Source organism: Haliotis asinina, chromosome 8 (assembly GCF_037392515.1).
Source record: "Haliotis asinina isolate JCU_RB_2024 chromosome 8, JCU_Hal_asi_v2, whole genome shotgun sequence".
NCBI lineage: Eukaryota > Metazoa > Mollusca > Gastropoda > Lepetellida > Haliotidae > Haliotis > Haliotis asinina.
Genome location: NC_090287.1, coordinates 3,646,000 through 3,668,766, shown reverse-complemented (window position 1 = coordinate 3,668,766; position 22,767 = coordinate 3,646,000). Strand labels below are relative to the sequence as shown.

At 41.6% G+C, this 22,767-nt stretch overlaps 2 protein-coding genes across 3 annotated transcripts; both read right to left on the bottom strand.

Annotated features, from left to right (window-relative positions):
- Positions 1 to 5,683: 5,683 nt before the first annotated feature.
- Positions 5,684 to 11,958, bottom strand: LOC137294837 (neural cell adhesion molecule 1-A-like). The gene is made up of 8 exons (XM_067825959.1): positions 11,873 to 11,958; positions 10,962 to 11,213; positions 10,504 to 10,827; positions 9,744 to 10,073; positions 9,454 to 9,486; positions 7,455 to 7,505; positions 7,094 to 7,171; positions 5,684 to 6,449 (listed from the first exon to the last, which is right to left on the bottom strand). Exons 1-8 carry the CDS (start codon positions 11,928 to 11,930, stop codon positions 6,289 to 6,291), a joined length of 1,287 nt encoding a protein of 428 aa, XP_067682060.1. The 5' UTR covers positions 11,931 to 11,958; the 3' UTR covers positions 5,684 to 6,288.
- A 3,842-nt stretch (positions 11,959 to 15,800) lies between these two features.
- On the bottom strand, positions 15,801 to 20,843 carry LOC137294465 (leucine-rich repeats and immunoglobulin-like domains protein 1). 2 transcript variants are annotated; one of them, XM_067825486.1, is made up of 8 exons: positions 20,747 to 20,843; positions 20,369 to 20,626; positions 19,574 to 19,897; positions 18,971 to 19,306; positions 17,988 to 18,008; positions 16,912 to 16,998; positions 16,589 to 16,657; positions 15,801 to 16,289 (listed from the first exon to the last, which is right to left on the bottom strand). In XM_067825486.1, the coding sequence occupies exons 1-8, from the start codon at positions 20,793 to 20,795 to the stop codon at positions 16,156 to 16,158; spliced, it is 1,278 nt and encodes a 425-aa protein (XP_067681587.1). In that variant the 5' UTR covers positions 20,796 to 20,843; the 3' UTR covers positions 15,801 to 16,155. The 2 variants fall into 2 exon arrangements, with proteins under 2 accessions (XP_067681587.1, XP_067681588.1); XM_067825487.1 differs by lacking the exon at positions 16,912 to 16,998 and having other exon boundaries at positions 20,747 to 20,835.
- Positions 20,844 to 22,767: the final 1,924 nt, after the last annotated feature.

Below are 22,767 nucleotides of genomic sequence, written 5' to 3'. Positions count from 1 at the left end.
CTAAGTGTTGGTGTGCCACGTAAGTGTTGATGTGTGAGCGAAGTGTTGGTGTGCTAGCTACGTGTTGGTGTGCCAGCTTAGTGTTGATGTGCCACGTAAGTGTTGATGTGCTAGCTAAGTGTTGGTGTACCAGCTAAGTGTTGGTGTGTCAGCTAAGCGTTGGTGTGTCAGCTTAGTGTTGGTGTGCCAGCGTAGTGTTGGTGTGCTAGCAACCTGTTGGTGTGCCAGCAACGTGTTGGTGTGTCAGCTTAGTGTTGGTGTTCCAGCTTAGTGTTGGTGTGCTAGCAGGCTGTTGGTGTGCCAGCAACGGGTTGGTCTGTCAGCTTAGCGTTGGTGTGCTAGCTACGTGTTGGTGTGCCAGCTTAGTGTTGGTGTGTCAGCTTTGTGCTGGTGTGCCAGTCAAGTGTTTATGTGCCAGCAACGTGTTGGTGTGTCAGCTTATTGTTGGTGTGCCAGCTAAGTGTTGGTGTGCTAGCTACGTGTTGGTGTGCCAGCTTAATGTTAGTGTGCCAGCTAAGTGTTGATGTGCTAGCTAAGTGTTGGTGTGCCAGCAACGTGTTGGTGTGTCAGCTTAGTGTTGGTTTGCTAGCTACGTGTTGGTGTGTCAGCTTAGTGTTGGTGTGCCAGCTTAGTGTTGGTTTGCCAGCTAAGCGTTGGTGTGCCAGCTTAGTGCTGGTGTGCCAGCTAAGTGTTTGTTTTCCAGCTTAGTGTTGGTGTGCCAGCTAAGTGTTGGTGTGCCAGCGAAGTGTTGGTGTGCCACGTAAGTGTTGATGTGTGCCAGCTTAGTGCTGGTGTGCCAGGTAAGTGTTGGTGTGCTAACTACGTATTGTTGTGCCAGCGAAGTGTTGGTGTGCCACGTAAGTGTTGATGTGTGAGCGAAGTGTTGGTGTGCCAGCTTAGTGTTGGTGTGCCAGCTAAGTGTTGGTGTGCCAGCTAAGTGTCGGTGTGTCAGCTTAGTGTTGGTGTGCCAGCAAAGTGGTGGTGTGCTAGCTAAGTGTTGGTGTGTGAGCGAAGTGTTTGTGTGCCAGCTTAGTGTTGGTGCGCCAGCTTGGCGTTGGTGTGTCAGCTTAGTGTTGGTGTGCTAGCTAAGTGTTGGTGTGCCAGTTTAGCTTTGGTGTGTCAGCTTAGTGTTGGTGTGCCAGCTTAGTGTTGGTTTGTCAGCTAAGTGTTGGTGTGCCAGCTAAGTTTTGGTGTGCTAGCTGCGTGTTGATGTGTCAGAAAAGTGTTGGTGTGTCAGCTTAGTGTTGGTATGCCAGCTACGTGTTGGTGTGCTAACAACCTGTTGGTGTGTCAGCAACGTGTTGGTCTGTCAGCTTAGTGTTGGTGTTCCAGGTAAGTGTTGGTGTGCTAGCTACATGTTGGTGTGCCAGCTTAGCGTTGGTGTGTCAGCTAAGTGTTGGTGTTCTAGCTACGTGTTGATGTGTCAGAAATGTGTAGGTGTGTCAGCTTAGTGTTGGTGTGGCAGCTAGGTGTTGGCGTGTTAGCTACGTCTTGGTTTGCCAGCTTAGTGTTGATGTTCTGGCTACGTGTTGGTGTGTCAGCTTAGTGTTGGTGTGCCAGTCAAGTGTTGATGTGCTAGCTAAGTGTTGGTGTGCCAGTCAAGTGTTGATGTGATCGTTAGGTGTTGGTGTGCCAGCTAAGTGTGATTGTGCCAGCTAAGTGTTGGTGTGCCAGCTAAGTGTTGATGTGCCAGCTAACTTTGGATTTATGTGCTAGCAAGGAAGGGCTTTAGACTGGTATGACCCTTCACGATAGTCAAAGATACACTTTAATCCAAAGAGTAACTTAGATGTTAAAATATTAAGGTGATCACATCATCAGGTAGGGCGATTCTTCTTGAATAAGGCAGCATTTGACTCTCGATTTAGTTCCGGAATATGTCCCTGAAAATGGATCTATGGCATGAATATCACAATATGTCACGTGACATTGTTATTAATGGTTACAGTGCTTGAACTGCATAACATAGTTCTGTCCAGGTGATGTGTATGGTATCGTTTCGGCAATAATTTGCAGGAAGGATGGTAGTACGTTCTATATCCATCCTTGGAGTTAAATATAATCCGGAATAGTCCAGCACTGTTCCTGCTAGGTGAATATCATTTTCACTGAGTTGATATTACCAATTCTGCTGTTAGTTACCATACCTCTGTTTTGCATACTACCGCCGAACTTAGTATTCTGTAACCGACAATGCTGATATTATCAATGCTACTATACATTCTGCTGCCTCTGTTTTGCATACTACAGCCGTACTTAGAATTACATCACCGACTATACTACTATTACCAATGCTGCCATAGGTTATGCTACCATTGTACTTAAAATTGTATCGATGACGTTATTGCTGTTATCTCTGCTATTGTATTTTAGATAGCCATTGTAATTGTACTTTGAACTGCTTGCTGTCCCTCTAACACTCCGCATATGCGGATCTGTTTAATGTGTCGAAATGTATGTGTAATTGTCAGTACAGGAATGAGAGAGTCCAGTTCGGGGTTAAGTTTTCATCTCCCGCTAAACAGACCTTCAACAGTTTCCTGTTGACTACAATTATGAACGCGTCTGATCTGAAACACAGATGGCCGTCACGACTATCAGTCTGTCGATAATCCTGATTTTGTTCTCGCATAAATCTTCTTATCAGTGTGCTACAGTCACCTCATAACGCGCCTCATGTATTCTCCGCTGTGTGAATTACGACTACAAGTGTTCCTGGTAGTAGGTTGAACCGTGATACAGTTTCTCTTTAACTAAAAGAGGGTAGTGTTTCATGATTCATAAGTGTTGGAAGATAATCAAGCTAATGGGTGTTGTATTTGCATTGGTTATTGTTTAATAGTATCGCACTTTATTTCGTTTTCCATATTTTCGATCTATACTGAGTTAAACTAGAACCTTCACACTCATTTATTAAGTAATATATAAAGGGCATAAACATGTAGTGTAGATGTTAGCATTTAATTGTTAAGGTCAATAGGAGGAACTGGGAATAATCACAATGACAATTCTGTGTGGTTACAAGGCGTAAACAAAGACTGTGAACTCACAACAAATTGAATCTGATGTTTCAAACATTCAGCAGCGTGTATGGCCACCAGTGCATCACAACGGCCAAGTAACGCCTCTTCATGGACTGTCAGATGCGTGTAAAGACATTATTGGGGGAGTCGGCGCCACCGCTCCTGCAAAAAGGCAATAAGATCCTGCAGTTCTGGAGTCAGCTCCTGAGAGTGAGCAGACCTCTACCAAGAGCATCCCACATTTGGGATCAACTTAGATCAAGTGACCTTGTGAAGAAGTCTGATTCCTGCGTTCTGCAAGTAATTCCTAGTTCCGGGGTTAGCACTTGGTCGCGGTAACCTGCAGCATTAAGGTTTCCACACATATCCAGATGTCCGGAACAGGTAATCCCACTGGAATCACTCCAACCCAAGACCCTAAAATTTGTCTAGTTAGTGTACACAACACTGAGCAAAACGTTCACGGTGTCACCTCTACATCAGTGAATCTGAGGATAAATCTTGGTTCATCACTGAAGACAACTCGATTCCGTTTTCTCTGAGATCATCGGAGGTGCCGTCACCCACAGCAAACGTTAACGACGTTGATATAAATGGTGTCAAACTGTTTCATTTATATCGTCGTCTAACAGCTCACAGTGGGTTTCTGATGATTTGTGCCGACAATCGACCCTTAGGCCTCTCATTTCGGTTTCCTATAGCCGTCAATAAACGATTATGAATGTGATGTAACGCAATTTGACGTCCGTCCGTCCGTCCGCCTGTGGCACCACATGTGGTTGACCTCACCTAGGGCGATCAGAAGTGGTACCAGTTTATTGACGTCGAGTCTATAAAGCATAAACAGTCCAACAGCTACATTGTCCTTGTCCTTGCAACGTCACTTACTGACGTTTCCCCTTCCAGCATTTGAGAAGCGCGGCATAAGAATTGACTGTACATGTAAGTGTTTAAATGAGGTCTTTTTTTCACTTTGTACAGTTGATGGGAGCATGTGCAATCGAAAGCACGTGCAATAATAATTACGATTACGTGACCAATGACACGTGAAAAACACGTTTTAACACTAAAGCGGGATGCACGATGTTTGGACTGACTCAAGATCTTTTCAATATGACACAAAGATATCATGTGTACCAAATCATGCCTATAACACGGCGTCATGATCGCAACCTTGCCTCTCGTAGACAGTTCCGGGCAGTCTGGCTGGAGATCCTACGTAGTCACCGTACTGAAGATGCAGTGTAGGCAACAGTCGTTGTCATTTGGCGTAGGTGGTGCTACCACATGTAGCGGTCTTGAGCAGAGTGGTGACACGTGATCTACCGGATCCGGGAAGGCCACGTGTTGGTCCCTGCTGCTGGTAGCGGTTCCACAGCCAGGATATGGTTCTAGGGGAGACATTAAAAAAACTTGCAGCCTCTGATTAGAACTCGCCTGCTTGCAATCTTCCGATGGCGTTCCGCCGTGGCATTGTTTGTTTACTTATTGGATGCGTTTTCTGAGGATCAGTGTACACTGATGTTTCATTACCGTCATACTTGAATTAATCTCTTAAAATATCAAAGGGATGGTGCAGAGGCTACAAAACTGAATGTGTTTCTCCATTCGTTGGAATCTGATTTTCTACTCGGATTTTATAACACATTTTTAAACAAAGATTGTCAAAATCAATAGCTACAACTTCGCTCAATACTTAACACCTTCGTATTTTATAAAAGCAAATGGCTTCCACAGGAAGGTGTGAAGTAGTTGTAATGGCAGTATCATGAGCCAGGTCTTGTTGACCTAAACATGGCTGTTGACCCAAACAGTGCTCTCCCTTGATTTAGGGCTGTAGCTCTCTGCACTGAATAACGTCTTGTCGCCCACGTGAACCTCGTATATCACAGAAGGTTTACTGAGCGAGAGATGCGGTCTTGTGGTTACAGGGGAAGCTTAAACGCAAAACCACTTATGTGAACCAAAATGGATTCTTTTAATTACTTAATATCAGTGTTTGAAAATATACACTAATTTTTCTTGCAATGAATGTATAACCTGCACTGTAAGTGCTGAAATGTTCTGCCACTGTGAGGTCTCTCCCGAGTTTGCCAGAGTACCACCCTTTGATTCTGACGTAAATGGTGCTAGCTTATTTCGAGTGGTCTCCTGTCTAGTCCCAAATCCAAGAGATGTACACACTTGCAATAATCACGTGAAAACAAGACGCATCAGACAGCAAGATAGAAATGATAGTGTGTATTTTCATTCATAACCTCACATCAATGTCTATAACAATGTTGTCGTTTTCCCAGGGTTAATAATTATTAAGTGACGAGTAACAAACCTAATCTTGTTTTTTAAGACTAACCTTGGACAGTAAACTCACAGATGCATGTACTTGAATATCTCTGCTCACGATAATTTACTCCACCGGATAATACACAAACGACAAACACAAATCATTCCATATTATAAGCAATATGATATTAACATATTTCCATACTTGTGTCTGCTTGGTGAGTATATATTCATCAACTTAGCATATATGTATGTGAGCAAAATGTATGTATTTTGGGCCCAAGGCCTGTCAATTGAATAAACCTATCTGTAGGTCTTGATTTGTCGGATTAACTAACAGACACAGCAGACATTGTGCTTATCAAACACGAATACCCTTTTAATGTTATTGAATATTCTTTATTTGACGGAGTGTTTGGAGCTACTTTGTCTGTCGCCATATAACCTTGGGTATCGCATCTACTTTTGAAGCAATAACGGGGCTACACATGGAGTTTATTCGCGGGCAATGTTGGAAGATAATAGTTTTTGTCACAACTCCACAAGAAGTCGAGAAGGAAGCGGTTACTGGAGAGGAAAAACGTAACACAACTGGGGTGATTACTCGTTACTTGAAAGCATACGTCGATGAAATCCTATAGAATACAACTCTTCGTCAAGGTAATATTTTATTAATACAGCTTTGGGGCTGATACTCAGGGGATTGGTTGTCTTCTCCAACTACCAAACGCGGAATTGACAGGTCCACGAACGATTTTGACAGGCAGCGTTGACATAGCTACAGTGCCTGACTGATTGACTAGCGTTCATTTTATAAAGAAGGTAAACACAGATGTTGTTTGTAACATGCATTTGCAAATCTGAACTTTAAGGTGGTGGAGACAATTGATTGTGCTGTGATAGTATTCTGAAAATGGTGCACGGCATCCACTGAGAGTTGATTTCAGGTACAATTGATGTTCGTTCAATGAGAAACCATGGTTCACACTGCTGTTTCCATATACGACATGTCCCTGTCCAAATAGCGCAGCAAGGAGTAGGGGTCAAAGGGATGTATGTAGCGACCTTCATTCACATCCACATGGACCATCAGACTCTCATCAACGTCATCGTAGATATGTTCTACCGGCGCTGGGCGAACAACTGTAACGATATATATAACGTGAGTGATTGAGTGGATTTAGTTTTACGCCGCACTCAGTAATGGTTCAGATATAAGTGAGTGAGTCATTCAGACAGTGTGTCAGCGAGTCGGTGAGTCGACCCCCTATGAAAAGATGATTTAAAGATACATATCGTGTCTTTACATCAAAGCTAAGAGAAGTTACTGGTACATGATTACACATACACATACACGCACACATAAATGAAAGATGCTCAATAATGAAATACTACTATGTATACTTGGCTTTCTTTGATTTGTTTTGAACGACGAATTTCATAATATTTGAGTTATATTACAGCTACAAGTATACGTTTTACAAGTAAGTTCAGCGGCTGACCTCGTGAAAATCGATTAGAACACAAGTCCATGCTACAATCAAGTCAGCGACCCTGTTATCGCCAATCGTGTTTTATCGGAGAAGTCTAAATTGTACATTCTCAGGTCACAATGCAAATGTTAAGTGATGCTAAGAGTATTAACATAATAGTAGCCTAAAGAACTCGCTCCTGCGACCATAGGTTTTCTCGGTGTATGTAGAATAGCAATCTGTAGAGTAGATGTCAGTTGGTCTCGCCGTGATATCAACTAGGATTTGAGTATGATTTTGTTGAAAGATACTCACCCTTAAGTGCAGTGGCAAGAATCAGAACCAGGATCAACACCGCCAGAAACAAGCCTCCACTGATGATATACGTGCATTCTGGATTGACAGAACAGAGCAGACATGTGATAGATTTAAGGTCGATATCTTTGGAAAGCGAGGTACAAATATCACTGTATACAGTTAATCAGAGCATACAATTAAACATGACAAGGGCTCGGAGACGCGATAATTTCTATATAATGAGCTTACAAAATATGGCGTGTGCTTTAGTACTGACAGGTGTGTAACTTAGAAAACGCCTTTAAACTTGCATGTCCTCCCAAATACACTGACATGCACCCTAACCTTGACAGACTAGTTATATTTAAGTAATACATACTGATGTCATGACAATAACCCTCCACTCCAGTCTCGTTCCGCTGTGTTGTCCCTGCAGGTCGACAGAGATAAACAGGATAATTGATTATCATCTTATAGTAACAAAAGCAGGCACAACTTGGCTGGCCAAAGAAAGCATACATGGCGTCCAAGAGGTCATGATCACTGACCTTGAGTACCTACACACACAAACATAATACGCTGATGTTGAAAACATCTTTACTCAACCTGAGCTAAACATCACACACGTACTACAGAAACACGTGGCGCGAACATACGTCAGTTCACTAGGGGCGGGGTAGGACCTGGAAAACAGTTTTCAATCACACAGAGGATAAGTAGGGACGGAGTTACACACAATGAAAAAATAAATGTCCACCCCTCACATCAAGACAGGCACGTACTCTCCTAGCCGAAGATGTCAGACGTCGGACACGGTCACGTCGTATGGAGGGTTTGTGCAAACTGCTGTCTATTCTGTTTTGGGATAGGGCGTTTCTGCAAGTCGCTGTCTGATGGATGCCACATGTGCTCGATCGTGGACATCTGGACTTGCTTGCTACTGAGGAACGTCCACGTTGTTCCTTCTCGTACAAAGACGAACAATTCGGCTCCAACGCAGTCTGTGACGTTGGTGTTCAAGGGTCAAAACCTGTCCTTTGAAGGGTCCGATATCTGATGCCCAAAGACGTCTAGCCACGGTGTATCGACTGACATTGTGTTCAAGAGACTTCGCCGTTGATGACGTTACCCTTCAGGAAATAATTCCTCAGGTCCTCAACGTCCTCAAACACCAGTCTTCGGCTGATGTTGTTACTCGCGGTCTCCCACGTCATGGTCTGGCTCGTCTGCCTGTAACGTTGCAGCCATCAAGACAGCTACACGGGTGAAGCCGAAGGTTCTTGAAGTTTGGCGTGTCGACCCGATCTGGAACGTACCTAGAGCCCTCTCACGTTCAGTTGTAGATAGTGGTGGCATATCTGTTATGATCTGTTTTCAAACTGCATGTGTAACATGACCACACACTAACTTTCACTCCCTTAGTGCATGTGAAACTCTGACAGGGGCCCCAAATCATGGTTTATGCAATTGACCACCTCGACGGTTTATTCACGACGTTCACGTGAATTTCACAGCAGGTATCAAATTGCTACGTGGCTACATGTTTCAGTTTGTAAATTACCTACACAAATATTTCTTTAAAATTTGGGAAATGGTAACTTTTGGTATACATTCTTTTGCCGGTCAGTTTAGAAATAGGAAGTAGGAATGTTTGATTTGAATTACCATCACCACCACTACTACTGCTACCAGCGCCAGTAATAAAGCATACAACGTTATTTAGGACAGCTTGTATTTTATTCTATGCTTTACACTGTTACGTTATTTAATCACCAACTTCAAGAAGGCCTTTACTTGAATCATCATCAGAAGCAACGCCACTGCCTCTCCCACTACCACTATCACCATCACCCCACTACCTCGGCTCCTACCTCTCCTTCATCTACTACCACTACCACTGCCTCTGCCACTACCACTACCGCTGCCTCTGCCACTACCACTACCACTACCACTACCACTACCACTACCACTACTACCACTACCTCTGTCACTGCCTCTGCCACTACCACTACCACTACCACTGCTTCTGCCACTAGCACTACCACTAACTCTGCCTCTAAGACTAACTCTGCGTCTGCCAGTACCTTTACCACTACCTCTGCCACAACCTCTACCACTACCGCTACCACTACCTCTGTCACCACCTCTACCAACTCCGACGACTACTACTATCACCACTACTAACACTACCACCACCCACTAACTTGTAATAAGAACATTGCTACAAACTCACTCACTCACTCGCTCGCTCGCTCGCTCACTCACTTACGACGACGACGACGACGACGACGACGACGACGACGACTACTACTACTACTACTACTACTACTACTGCTGCTGCTACTACTACTACTACTACTACTACTTCCCGCACTTACCGTTAAAGTCCGTGCTGGTGTGGGGCGTTGTCCCTGCAAATTGAAATATGGTAACTGTATGAATGATGTTGTGACAAGCTTGATTCGGATATGGTTCACTGCATAAGTCCCTACTTCAGTAGATGTGAAGATGGCTTAATGGCGGCTGCTACAGGTAGGGCAGGACATTCTTACCTTTTTCTATAAGCACCTAGTGTCATCACTGATTTTCAATGACCCACTCATTATTTTCACAGGTATTTTTCTCTTTAAAACGAACAGAGTTTATTCGATATTTTCCCCCAACTTACCATGTTCAGATTCAATACTCAGAGTATACGTCAGATTGAGACTGTAGCGAATGCCATTGGACAGCACAACACTGTACAGTCCTGTTCTGTTGTCGGTGAGGTCATAGTGAAATAATTGTAAATGATAGATATTGTCCGATGAGGAATACCATCTGTGTTCATAATCAGAAATATTAGTCAACGGATTTATTTCCGTCTTTCCGAAATATCTCCATGCGACTACTAGAGGTTTTGGGTTCGCTTGCACTGTGAAATTGACCACCGTGGTTTCTCCCTTGACCAGTGGATAGACTTTGGACTTCTCAGGTACGTCATACAGAACTGGATCACCTGGAACAAGTGACGGTGAGGAATAGATTCCACACGTGATGTCATTTGGGATATAAATGACGTATCACCTCTTCAACACCGGAATGTAACATGTACACATAGATACATACTGAATATTATTTCCGCCTTATGACATGACCATGAAGAATATTAGGGCAGCCATTACGGAGTTACAGCACACCCGGTTCACGTTTAAAATCCCCTTAAGCTTGAATGCATAGTGGTTATATGACATATCGAACATTTAGAATCAGAAACCATTTGAGTTGTTTGGACATATATGAACATAAACACGATTCGATTCTATTTCGTAAACACTGACATTCCGGTAAACGCTCATGTTGCTGATTGTGTAAAGAATTATTAAGTCAGCCGTTCTGTATTGTTTCCTGACGCTGAGAAGATAATGAATATGTAAATAGCTGCTCACATTTTACTTCAACCTTTACGGTTTTATCCAGTGTGCTCTGACTGAAAGCTGTGTTGTTGGCTTGACAAAAGTACGTCCCTCCATCTTTACATCTGACGTCGGTCACCCTGTACAAACTAGCGAAACCATCATGTTGATGTCGGCCATATTGGTTTTCAAGATATTCAGTATTAGTGTTGACTCCATCTTTGTACCATTTGATGATAGGTGGAGGAAATCCATTCACAGAGCACATGAGTGTAATATTGTTGCCTTCTGTCACTGTGTAAGAAGCATTGCTGAATGTCTTGTTTTTCAACGATATGGAAACATTGGTCGTGGGATCTGAAAAATATAGTGCTTACTACTTGAAGGTGAAGACGACGTGTTGTGTTTTTCATTTGAACTTTTGTACGTGATATGGTCATTCCATTTGAACGTTTTATTGTATTTTGTTCAATTTTGTATTGGATACTTACAGTTCACCAGAACTTCGATGGTTTTGTTCTCTGACTGAGTCTCTCCTTCGCTGTGAATGCAGGTATAATTTCCATGATCTGGTATCTCAACTGGTTGGAATAGGAGAGTTCCGTTCCCCCACTGAAAGGTGTGTTCTCCCTCCTTCCTCCAGGACACTGTGCAAGATGACGAGCATGACGCGGAACAGGAGATAGAGGCGTCCACTCCGGCAACACCCTCCCAAGGTGAAGACCGATTTAATGTTATCACAGCTGTAAAACATTTTATGGAATTGCCTTAATGGTCCTTGTATCTTATTTGATTGTTATGAAATCTTTAATCCGAAAAACATCCATCAATCTCACGTCATACAACACAATGCAATCTTTATCGTGTATTTTGTATTATTCTGTATTCCTGTTGGATTATGATGACGTCATAAAAATCGATGTTCCCCGCAGTGACATTGCTGGAATATGCTGAAAGAAGCGTAAAACGAAACTAACTCACTGTTTATACGGTTATAAATACTATAATAACTATAGTAAACATAGTAGCTCTCTCTCTTTTCTATGCTGCTATATACAACATGTTCTGTTTGTACTTTATAATAGTACATTGTGGATGAAAGGGATACGTATGGTTTGTTTATGTGAAATATAAGAAACGCTTCCTCTCAACGTGTGGTTAAAGTGTGTCATATTGACATCGATTTCTTTGTTATATCCAAAATAAACATATTGATCACTTTATAACCGGTCGCTGAAATTGACTGTCACACAAAAGCATCAACATAATAAATCGAATAGATTTTATAGTAAGTTCTGTCTTACACAATCAATAATAAACGTTCAACATTCTATCACCTGTTGATACAGGTATCGCATGTATGCACAAACATCGACTAACTATACAACTCCCGCTCACGTACCTGTTCCCAAGCCAAAGACGCCCACCAACAACACCCCGGAGTAACCAGATATCTTCATGGCCGCCACCCTAGACGTACGCGTACATTTTGTCAAGGGAAATATTTGTAAGTTGTGAGTGTTTCGCATTTAGGGAAGCAGTTTCATACGGGAAGTATGCACTTTCTTTAGACGACAAAACGAATGCGCCTGGTTGGGGTTAGTGTACTACCTAAATGTTGGTATACCGGTTAGGTTGGTATGCCAGCTAAGTGTTGATCAACCAGCTGTCTCGACTTGCCAGCTAAGTGTTGGTGTGTGAGATGGGTCTTGTTGTGTCATCTCAGTGTTGATGTGCCAGCTAAATGTTGGTGTGCCAGTCAAGTGTTAGTGTGCCAGCTGATTGTTGACGTGCTAGTTAAGTGTTGGTATGCTAGCTAGGTGTTATTGTTTCCCAGATGTTGACATGCTCGCTAAGCGTTGGTGTTGTAGGTACATGTTGGTGTGCCAGCTAAGTGTTAGTGTGCCAGCTAAGTGTTGACATGCTGGCTAAGTGTTGGTGTTGTAGGTACATGTTAGTGCCCCAGCTAAGTGTTGACGTGCCAGCGAAGTGTTAGTGTGCTAGCTAAGTGTTAGTGTGCCAGCTAAGTGTTAGTGCGCCATCTAAGTGTTAATGTGCCAGCTAATGTGTTAGTATGCAAGGTAAGTGTTGTATTTTTTCAGCTAAATGTTGACGTGCCAGCTAAACGTTGGTGTGTCAGCTAAGTCTCGACATCTCAGTGTTGTGGTACCATCTGAGCATTAGTATGCCAGGTAAGTGTTGGTGTGCCAGCTAAGTGTTGCTGTGGCAGCTTTGTGTTAGTCTGTGTTGTGGTGCCAGCTGAGTGTTGGAGTGCCAGATAGGCGTTCCTTGTGCCATGTAAGAGTCGATGTGCCAGTTAGGTGTTGGTGTGACAGCTTGTAAAGAAGTGCTAGATTTGCTATGACCCTGCACGTTAGTCGAACAGACACAGTTTCATGCAAAGACTAACTGGGCTGGCAAAATATCAAAGGTAATCACAAAATTAGGTTCAGATTTGGTGGTGCTTCTTGAGTAAGGAGAGAGTTCCCGGTTTACAGTCTCAATAAATCTCAGATGTGAACGGGGTTTTTTTCATGACAGCAGGTCTATGACATGAATAGCATAATGTGTCATGTGACATTGGTATCAAAATTTAAACTGTTATCAAAAGTGTTGGATCATGGCTTGTGTTAAGCTTTAAGTGAAGTGTATAGTATACTGTCGATATGATCGTGTTGCTGTCGAGGCTTGGAGTCAAGAGCGGAACATTCCAGCAGCACATAGCCAAAGTCAGCACTTTCTGGAAGTTATTTAAACTATTAAGGGACAAACCTTGTATCCATACACTTAATAGTCAGTTTGGGTCTGGTCTTGGTCACCACTGGGTGTTGTTAGGTGAATATTATTAGGACTACCAATACCCATGCTAGTATACGTTATATTGCCTCTGTGTTGTAATATACATAATGACTTTTATCACTGACTTTACTGCTGTTACCTATGCTGTTGCATGTTACATCGTCCTTGTAGTTGCCGTTGAAGTACTTAAACATCGGGTACGAGCACATGTATGGTGGGTCGAAACGGATCGGGTAACGTTTTCATTTCCTGCTACACACACGTTCCTGTTTGAGAAAGGCAGCCTCACTATCCGACTGAATCATTTCAGTTACTGGTCCCAGTGACACTCAAATGTCCCTGTAATGAAGACAACCTCACTATCCAACTGAGTCATTTCAGTTACTGGTCCCAGTGACGCTCAAATGTCCCTGTAATGAAGACAACCTCACTATCCAACTGAGTCATTTCAGTTACTGGTCAGAGTGACACTCAAATGCTCCTGTAATGAAGACAACCTCACTATCCAACTGAGTCATTTCAATTACTGGTCAGAGTGACACTCAAATGTCCCTGTAATGAAGACAACCTCACTATCCAACTGAGTCATTTCATTTACTGGACAAAGTGACACTCAAATGCTCCTGTAATGAAGACAACCTCACTATCCAACTGAGTCATTTCAGTTACTGGTCAGAGTGACACTCAAATGTCCCTGTAATGAAGACAACCTCACTATCCAACTGAGTCATTTCAGTTACTGGTCAGAGTGACACTGAAATGTTCTTGTAATGAAGGCAACGTAAAACATGGTGAAATGACTAAATTAAGCTACAGATTGATTCAAACCCAACACAAGCTTGCTGTTTGTTTGGTGGTATGTATCATGTGTATGTGCATTAATATGTGTGGAAACCACAAGAGTATCACTTGTGTTTGTTTCCACGTGTGACTATACACCTCTGGTTCACTGTGTAACTATACAGCTCTGTTTTCTCGTGTGACTATACATCTGTTTCCACGTGTGACTATACAGCTCTGTTTCCACGTGTGACCATACAGCTCTGTTTCCAAGCTTTCATTCATCTGATGGAGTTACAAAAAGTCCAAAAGTCCTGTTTCTCACAATAAACTTTATACAAGTTGACTTCCATACATTCTCAGCTTCGCTTTTTTTGCCATGCAAACAGTTTATCAAGTTGTCCTCATTTACCTATGATTTTGTAATGATGAATATATATTTCGGGGAGTGGTTGTGTCCGTCTAGACCGAGTCCCTCTGGGCAATGCTCATAGTACCTTATAAACAGGCTTGGCTCATGGCGTAATACTCTGATAACTTGCCGTTTTGTGTACATCACTAGTAGATCATTTATAATGAATAATACATATCAAATTGTCTGGTGTCCTTTTTCATTTTTTCTATCTGGGCGTCACAGTCACTAATGTCTCTCACAAGCCTCAAATGAAACTGAAGTTTCCTTACTTGTGTATGTAATTGCTGTTGACAAACAGGACCTGCTGCTTTTACTTACCATGCATAAGACACATGTAGGCTGCAGTCCAGAACACCATTGCGCCCGTACTTTCGGGACGGTTTTGGACGGTAAACTGAAGTACCGAGTTTCGGTTTCATAACTGCAGAACATTAACCTTGATATGTTTATGACTTGACACCTCGGGTCGTAGTTGTAATGCTGACAAGGAAAAACGCGTGTACATGCACTATACAGCAAATACCACATGTCAGTAGTTCATTCTCCAATGTGTTCTATTCCTAACTGCACTGCTCAGATTTTCAAATGCTCTTCGACGTGGTGTTAACAATGGTAAATTAGTAGCCCTTGTGCCGCTTGACCTTACCTCTGCATTCTATACCATACCGTGACAGATCTGGGAGTAATGCTTGACTTAGGTCTTTCTTTGGACGTCTATGTGAACAACAAATGTAAGACGTGCTTCCTCCTCCTTAGGTCCATTGGTAATATCCGTCCGCTCATTACCGCCGAGGCTGCCCACTCACTTGTCCGATCCCTTATAACTGCAACAGCCTCTATTCTGGCCTCTGTGATCTTCTGGTCAAGCTACAGAAGGTCCAAAATACTGCCTCGCGGGTAATAAACCCTTTGTCTAAACAGACTGACATTAAACAGACTGACCGATGCTTAAACAACTATACTGGTTATCAGTGAGGGCCAGAATACAGTTCAACATACTTCGTATCACTGCTGAAGTCCTACGGTCACAGATCCTTCTCACACACCTGAAGTTCTCACCGACTCTGGACTCCTTAAAAGTCATCTCAAAAAGCTCCTTTTCATTCATTTCTATGACTCATACATATTGTAGATATTGTTTTAATTTTAGAGCAATGAGCATGCTTACGAGCAGGAATTTGTGCGCACTAGAAACAGACACTGTAATTAATGTAGTGTCATTTATGGTTTCAGTTCGCGGGAACGTAGACAAAATCTGCCCCGTGCTGACCTCTTGTCCATTGTCGCCAAATATTTCATAATGTTGGTTTCTAAAGATTCAAGGACAAACAAAAAATCTTTTAAGTGTTGTTTTATTGAATCAGTATGATTTTAACTTTTAAAACAATGAAAAAAACTGTTTGCAATACATCCCTTTCACAATGTACCTATGTACAATCTACGGGGCGACATGATTTGACTGGGGTGTAACTCATTCAGTTGAAACCGTTCTCCCTCACTCACTATATTCGTGGTCCTCGCCTTCTAAAACTCATGGTGTCTCCCAACTCTTCAGAACTATGTCAGCACTGAAAATCCGTGGTTCGGGACATCTTTCTCCACATTTACACCCCGTTCTAGCACAATGACATAATATTAGTGGGGTCAATGGAAAGTGTCAAGGGCTGATCTGGTGATGCTGGGAGACTAGATCAGTGGAAAGTGTCAAGGGCTGATCTTGTCATGCTGAGGCTGTTGCAGGGGTTTTCAGCCATAACGTGATCGGCATTGGGATCAGAGTACGAAATCTCATTGGATGCGACGGACTTCCACAAGGCCAGTGTATCTGGAACATGTATAAAACACTATTCCCTTTAGCAACCAAAGACATAGAGTTGTACCAATGCTGGTCTTATTCTTATGTACTTGATTTCATTAGACACTCTGGTTACACTTCATGTTCAATTAATGGCATACATTAGAAGACAATAAGAAAGACTTGCTGTATTCAAGATGGAGCAAAATGGAAATCATTAGGATATTTTTTACAAAGGTTACACCATCGCGTTCTGACTTTGTAACTTTATGTGTATACATACAATCCAGGACATAACACCAAACAAACGTGTCATTTGAAATACGTACTTATATTCCCTGAGCCATGGTTACAGTGAGTCATGGCAGCTGTAGGTGCTTCCCGTGCATAACGATGTCCTGTGAATATAAGACATACAGTTCTTCCTTAAGTTACTCGGTGCATATAATTATTACAGAGAGTGTGGTGTTGATAGAACACACCGCCGTTTGGATTAGCAATGGCTTCTCTTTCGAATCTAAATGAATCCAGTCCTGCTCCTGCTCTACTATGCTGTTGTTATAATATCTCTATTGACCCCTGGAGCGACATTCGGTAGTCTTAGAAGAAGAAATAGAGAGCTTAGGTCTGGTGGATAAACATAGAAAGTTACCTTTCACGGCCAAGGGAAAGAGGAGAACTAGAAACATGGCTCCCAGGAGCATACCTCCAGCTATGATATAGGGCTTGTACAGGCACACTGAATTAAATATGTAAGTACATGAGTTATATTTCAAAAGTAGAGTGAGATGAAGGGCAGCAACTACTGATAGTAAATTACCTTCAATGAGATAAAGGGGAACACCTACCTACGGTAAATGACTTTGAGTGAAATAAAGGGAAGCGGTTGCTACAGTAAATGAGTTTGAGTAGGATAAAGGGTAACTACTGACAGTATATGACTTTGAGATAACAGGGAACAACTACCTACAGTTAATGACCTTGAGTGATTATAAAGGGGAACAACTACCTACAGTAAATGGCCTTGAGTGAGATAACGGGGAACAACTACCAGCAGCAAATGCCTGCAAGTGAGATAAAGGAGAACAACTACTGCCAGTATATGACTTTGAGATAACGGGGAACAACTACCTATAGAAAATGACCTTTATTGTTTATAAAGGGGAACAACTACCAGCAGTAAAAGACTTTGAGTGAGATAACGGGGAACAGCTACTGGCGGTAAATGACTTTGAGTGAGATAAAGGGGAACAATTACCTACAATAAATGGCCTTGAGTGAGACGAAGGGGAACAACTACCTATAGTAAATTACCCCCAGTGACACATATAGGAACAATTAGCTACAGTAAAGGACTCTGAGTGAGATGTAGGGGAACATCAAACTTCAAACAGTTAATAGCCTCCAGTGAAATAAAGTCGTAAAACTACTTACAGTAAATGACTTTGAGTTAAATGCAGGGTAACAATTACCTACAGTAAATGACCTTGATTGAGATAAAGGGTAACAATTACCTATAGTAAATGACTTTGAGTGAGATAAACGGAAGCAACTACCTACAGTAAATGACCTGGAGTGAAATAAATGGGAACAGCTACCTACAGTATATGCCCTCGAGTGAGATGAAAGGAAACAGCTACCTGTAGCAAACAGTCTTCGTTGAAATCAAGGGGAATAGCTACCTACTATATGATGCATGATCGTGTTCGATTATGAGAATTCACTTACTTGTGTTCTTGCAAGCTTCAGCTGTAAGAAAAAACATAGAGAATTCATGACAATTGCCTTCTGACAATGTAAATATTTTCTGTGTTTTTCTTGTGAATACTTTAAGTTGAGATTTCTAGATTTCTCAACAACATTAGAAACCCACATCATTGGTAATAATTGTGAGGAAGAGAAAGTCTTCTACAGTTTCAATATCGCATAGTTGTTGGTGACGGATGTGAAACACAACAATCACGTGCAGCGAGTCACGAGATCACCCTCGCGATAGTATGTGTATTCAAATGCATGTAGAGAGACACTGGTAATTAGGAAAACGCATCAAAATTTAAGGTATAATAAAAAACTTTAGTATGCTGCATTTGGGTGAGTGCATGAATTATTGCAGTTGCATGAGCCGTTGACTGTAGCAGTCCGACAATTTGTGAACCAGTGAAACAGGATCCGTCTGCAACTGACGGGTACCAAAGCATGGTGAACCTCGAGTGACATCATATCAAGATGACTTAGAAATCGGGTTACATTATCTCCGCAGCAGTGTAATAGGTGCAACATTAATTAGCAGACAGTTGTTCAGAGGATCAAACCCTGAAAGACCACAAATACATACCACTGATATTGATATTGATATTGATATGTGATGTACAATTAATCCACTGTATGCTTTCTTATATCTCTGTACCCACCACATTGGGATATGTGATGTGATGGCGTCACGCACAGGAGCGGCGGCCAGAATGGTTTGGGGTCACTTTTGTGTTAAGTGTCGATCTAAATTGATTGTCATAAAGGGAATGTCATTGTCATATTGTGTTGGACAAATACAGACAACTTCCGGTTACAGTATTCCGACAACCTTCTCTGAGGACCATGGAAATCATCTCCAGCTTCCAACAACAGATTTCAACCTTTATTCCAAATTTTATAGAGGTCAATTTGTGTTGAAGAAAGTTCAAATATCCCTAATTAGTATTAATATAACTTACCGGTGTCAAGTATATCGAAAGTGTAGTTTATTTGAAGATTATACCGTAGACCATTGGACAGGATCACTGTGAAAAGTCCTGATTTGTTCTTGGTCACATTGAAGTGGGTAAATTGGTGGTATTCCACAAGGTACAGCCCTGTCAACTTGCCATGGCGCCAATTGATATGGTCGACTTCCTCCAGTAGGTTTCTTTCAGTCCCATCTCTTTGCAGAGTCCATCCTACCAGAACCGATGGTGGTTTGGACACAACTGAGATATTGGTAGTGATGGTTTCTCCACCATGCAGCAAATATACACTTGACAGTTCTCGTTCATTCTGCAACTTTACCATACCTGCAAACAGATAAACACCAGCATAGAGTAACATGTTTTAAGCCTAGATGATATCATTTGACAAGAGTTATCAGGGGATTACAGGTACCCCTTTTCTTGTACAATCCGTAAAATGGAGTCTTGCTACCTATACCCAATTTATGCATCCAGGAAATAAGGATACCTACAGTTCGATGAAGAAAAACTTAATGCCAGATGGAAATATTCAACCCTCATTTGCAGTATGATAAATATGGAAGATTGAGTTTCTGGAAGATCAATACTCACATTGAGCAACTTCAAGTTCTGCGATGGTTTCCACAGTTTCCAACCCAGCAGTATTACCAGCCTGACAAACAAATATCCCTCCATCATCACATTTCACGTCCGTCAAGTGATAAGAACTCGTGAAACCGCCAGGAGGAGTTCGGTGAAGTCCGTATCTGCGTGTTAGGTTCTCCGTATGTACGTTGACTCCATCTTTGTGCCACTTCACCAGAGGAGCGGGGTACCCATCAACAGAGCAGTCCAAAGTTATGGCTGCACCTTCCTTGGTACTGTACTTCTTGATTTTCTGTTTTCGGACTGATAAAACAATGTTCCTTGGTGGATCTAAAAATAGGAAGTCTGAACATTCACAAATATCAGCTCTTTATGATTTAGCAGTACTCTGAAACTGCGGAGCAGCTATTTCTTATTATCATGGAAAGGTCTTTGTTTACTTTGATATTCATAATGATCTTCATTATTCCGTGCTCTTGTTGTCATAGATCTGGTCAACATATCATTACTATAAATATGGCCAATTACACACACACACACACACACACACACACACACACACACACACACACACACACACACACACACACACACACACACACACACACACACACACGAAATATTGAACGTTAATTTCATATCTGAAAATATATCTGTTTTACCTCAAAATCTCATATTTTCGTTACACATTTGATAGTTTAGATAGACTGCATCTGTATCAGCATTTATAGAATTTGTAGCTTTTCAGCTGAAGGTGTCTCCAGGTTATACAGTGACTCGTCAATCGAAATAAAAACTCACATTTCACAAGTATTTCCAACTTCTTATTCCCAAGAAATTCGCCATGTTCTTGAACAATACATGTGTAGTTCCCGCTACTTGTGATTGTAAGTGGTTTGAATAGGAGAGCGGCATTTTCCCATTCAAATGTTGAATCCTCTTCTTTTGTCCAGAGTATGTTATAGTTACACTGAGACGTACACTGGGCCGTACATGTGACTCTTTCTTCCCTCCCGACGTCCACTCTCCATGGTGACGACTGTGTCAGGGATATAGACACTGAAAGATATGCTGGAGATATCAGAGATATTTAGAGATATACAAAGGTGACACCCATCCTTTATCCTTATATAGTTCTTGTAAAACGTTTGTAAAACAATCATTCAAAGAAATGTTTACCTGATTTTACACCGACAAGAACAACTACGAACACTCCTGCATAAAACATAACTTGGCAGTCGTGCCAGCAAGTGGTTAATCACGGAAGTATTTCTGTGCAGATATTTAACCCAAGACACATTGTCCATAAATAACAATACACGGACGTTTCCAATTTGAAACAAACCCTTAACGTAAGATATCTACACACGTAACATTTCAGTGTGAAACCAACTAAAAGCAATTAAATGTTTTAATAAAATGATCAGTTATGTTAAGCATGTAATACGGTTTAACCTAGATAAAAATTACTGCAATGTTATTGCAGTGGTACTTCACTGTAGAGAGGCAGTGGAATACGTGGTGATAGCAAGTACGTTAGTCAAAATAATATACTCATGGAATGGAATAAGGGAACACATGAAAGTACTAGTGGGGTCTTGGTTTTGTTGTAGGATGACGAAGGTATCATCGACTTTCCTGTACCAGCGGATTGGTATTGACCAGTGGTTAACACATAACGTCGACCACAGCTTTGAGACAATAATATGCACGCGTTGAGTGTGGCAACAACCCCCTGAGACTGCTGATGAGCCAGGTGTGAACAGAGCAGTGTTCCCGGAAGAGCAGAGTCTCCCCAAAGATCACAGGAACTCTAGTGACCGAACTGTAAATACCTTTAGGCACAACCTGTATATATGCAATGGTAGAACTGCTGATGATAAAGATGGTAGTTACACATATATTTCAGAAAGTGGGTGTAGTGTTATCGACTATTTCATACCAGTTAGTTTGATGTTGAGCTGTAAATACGCCATTCATGTAGACACCGATGATCAATGTAATGATGAGCCATCTTCTGGATACAAATGGAACGATAAACTTGCAGATATTTCCTAGATTTACTTCATGCCCAACAACCATCTGTAACCTCCTTGACAGAACTGATAAACCTCGATATAGAGTTGTCTTTGAATTCATTTGTCAGAAACCTTCTAAATGCTGCTGAAGTGTTTAGGAAAAACCCAACAAGTCAAATAACCAGACATTTCATAATAATAATTATCGATATACGAAACGAGAGGAAAGGCGTGAACCTCGACGCTATAGAAGCACCAAGTTACCTACCAGTAAACAACACTACTGTACATTGCATAACAGATATAAGAACGAATGTAGAAAGGCTAAATATCTGTATCAACGTAAAAAGAGCTCCAAACTATGTTCATCAATCAACAACCCATCTGTATTCTGGAGGGAACTTCGAAGCATCTCCACTAAAAGTTCAAGTTGGCCTATTGATAAACCAATCTTATACCATCATTTCAACAACTTATATTGTGATCTGAAACCGAACGAAGATATATCTTGCAGTCAAGATTTTAATATTGATGAAACTGTTGTTTTAGATGAAGTTCATCGATGTATTTTAGAGAATCCTATCACTGAGTGTGAAATAAACTCATGTCTCAATCTCCTAAAAAGGGGTAAAGCAGCTGGGCACGATGGAGTAATAGTGGAACTGTTAAAATCTTCTGAAAATATTAACATGCCTTTCCTTGAGAAATTGTATAATATGCTCTTTGACAAGACTATTTTTCCAGACGCCTGGAGTAAAGCTGTTATTGCGCCCCTTCATGAAAAAGGGCGATCGAAGTAACCCTGACAACTACAGAGGAATATCCTTCCTATGCGTGTTAAGCAAACTATATACATCTATCTTGAATGTTCGTATTACGAATTGGTCTAATATAAGAGACAAGATACCAGAGAGCCAGGTAGGGTTTAGACAGGGATATTCAACCATAGACCATCTTTATACCTTTAATGGAATTATAGAAAAGTGTCTCCTTAAGAAGAAGAAGAAGAAATTATATGTAGCTTTCAGACTTCATGAAAGCCTATGATTCTGTTGATCGATCAAAACTAATGTTTATGTAAAACTGGCATGGGAGGAAAAATGTTAAATTCAATTCTTAGTATATATCAAGCTGTAAAGGCTTGTGTTAGATGTAATAATGAACACTCCAATTATTTTCATT

What these genes read in the sequence shown, in the direction of transcription:
- LOC137294837 (XM_067825959.1), bottom strand. Translation starts at nt 11,930, where the DNA reads ATGAAGATATCTGGTTACTCCGGGGTGTTGTTGGTGGGCGTCTTTGGC. An exon ending in CATCGAAGTTCTGGTGAACT is followed by an intron (nt 10,828 to 10,961) that starts GTAAGTATCCAA and finishes TATATTTTTCAG; the next exon opens with ATCCCACGACCAATGTTTCC. An exon ending in TCTTGCCACTGCACTTAAGG is followed by an intron (nt 6,450 to 7,093) that starts GTGAGTATCTTT and finishes ATATCGTTACAG; the next exon opens with TTGTTCGCCCAGCGCCGGTA.
- LOC137294465 (XM_067825486.1), bottom strand. Translation starts at nt 20,795, where the DNA reads ATGTTTTATGCAGGAGTGTTCGTAGTTGTTCTTGTCGGTGTAAAATCA. An exon ending in TGAAGCTTGCAAGAACACAA is followed by an intron (nt 16,999 to 17,987) that starts GTAAGTGAATTC and finishes TATTTAATTCAG; the next exon opens with TGTGCCTGTACAAGCCCTAT. An exon ending in CTTTCCCTTGGCCGTGAAAG is followed by an intron (nt 16,658 to 16,911) that starts GTAACTTTCTAT and finishes TTATATTCACAG; the next exon opens with GACATCGTTATGCACGGGAA.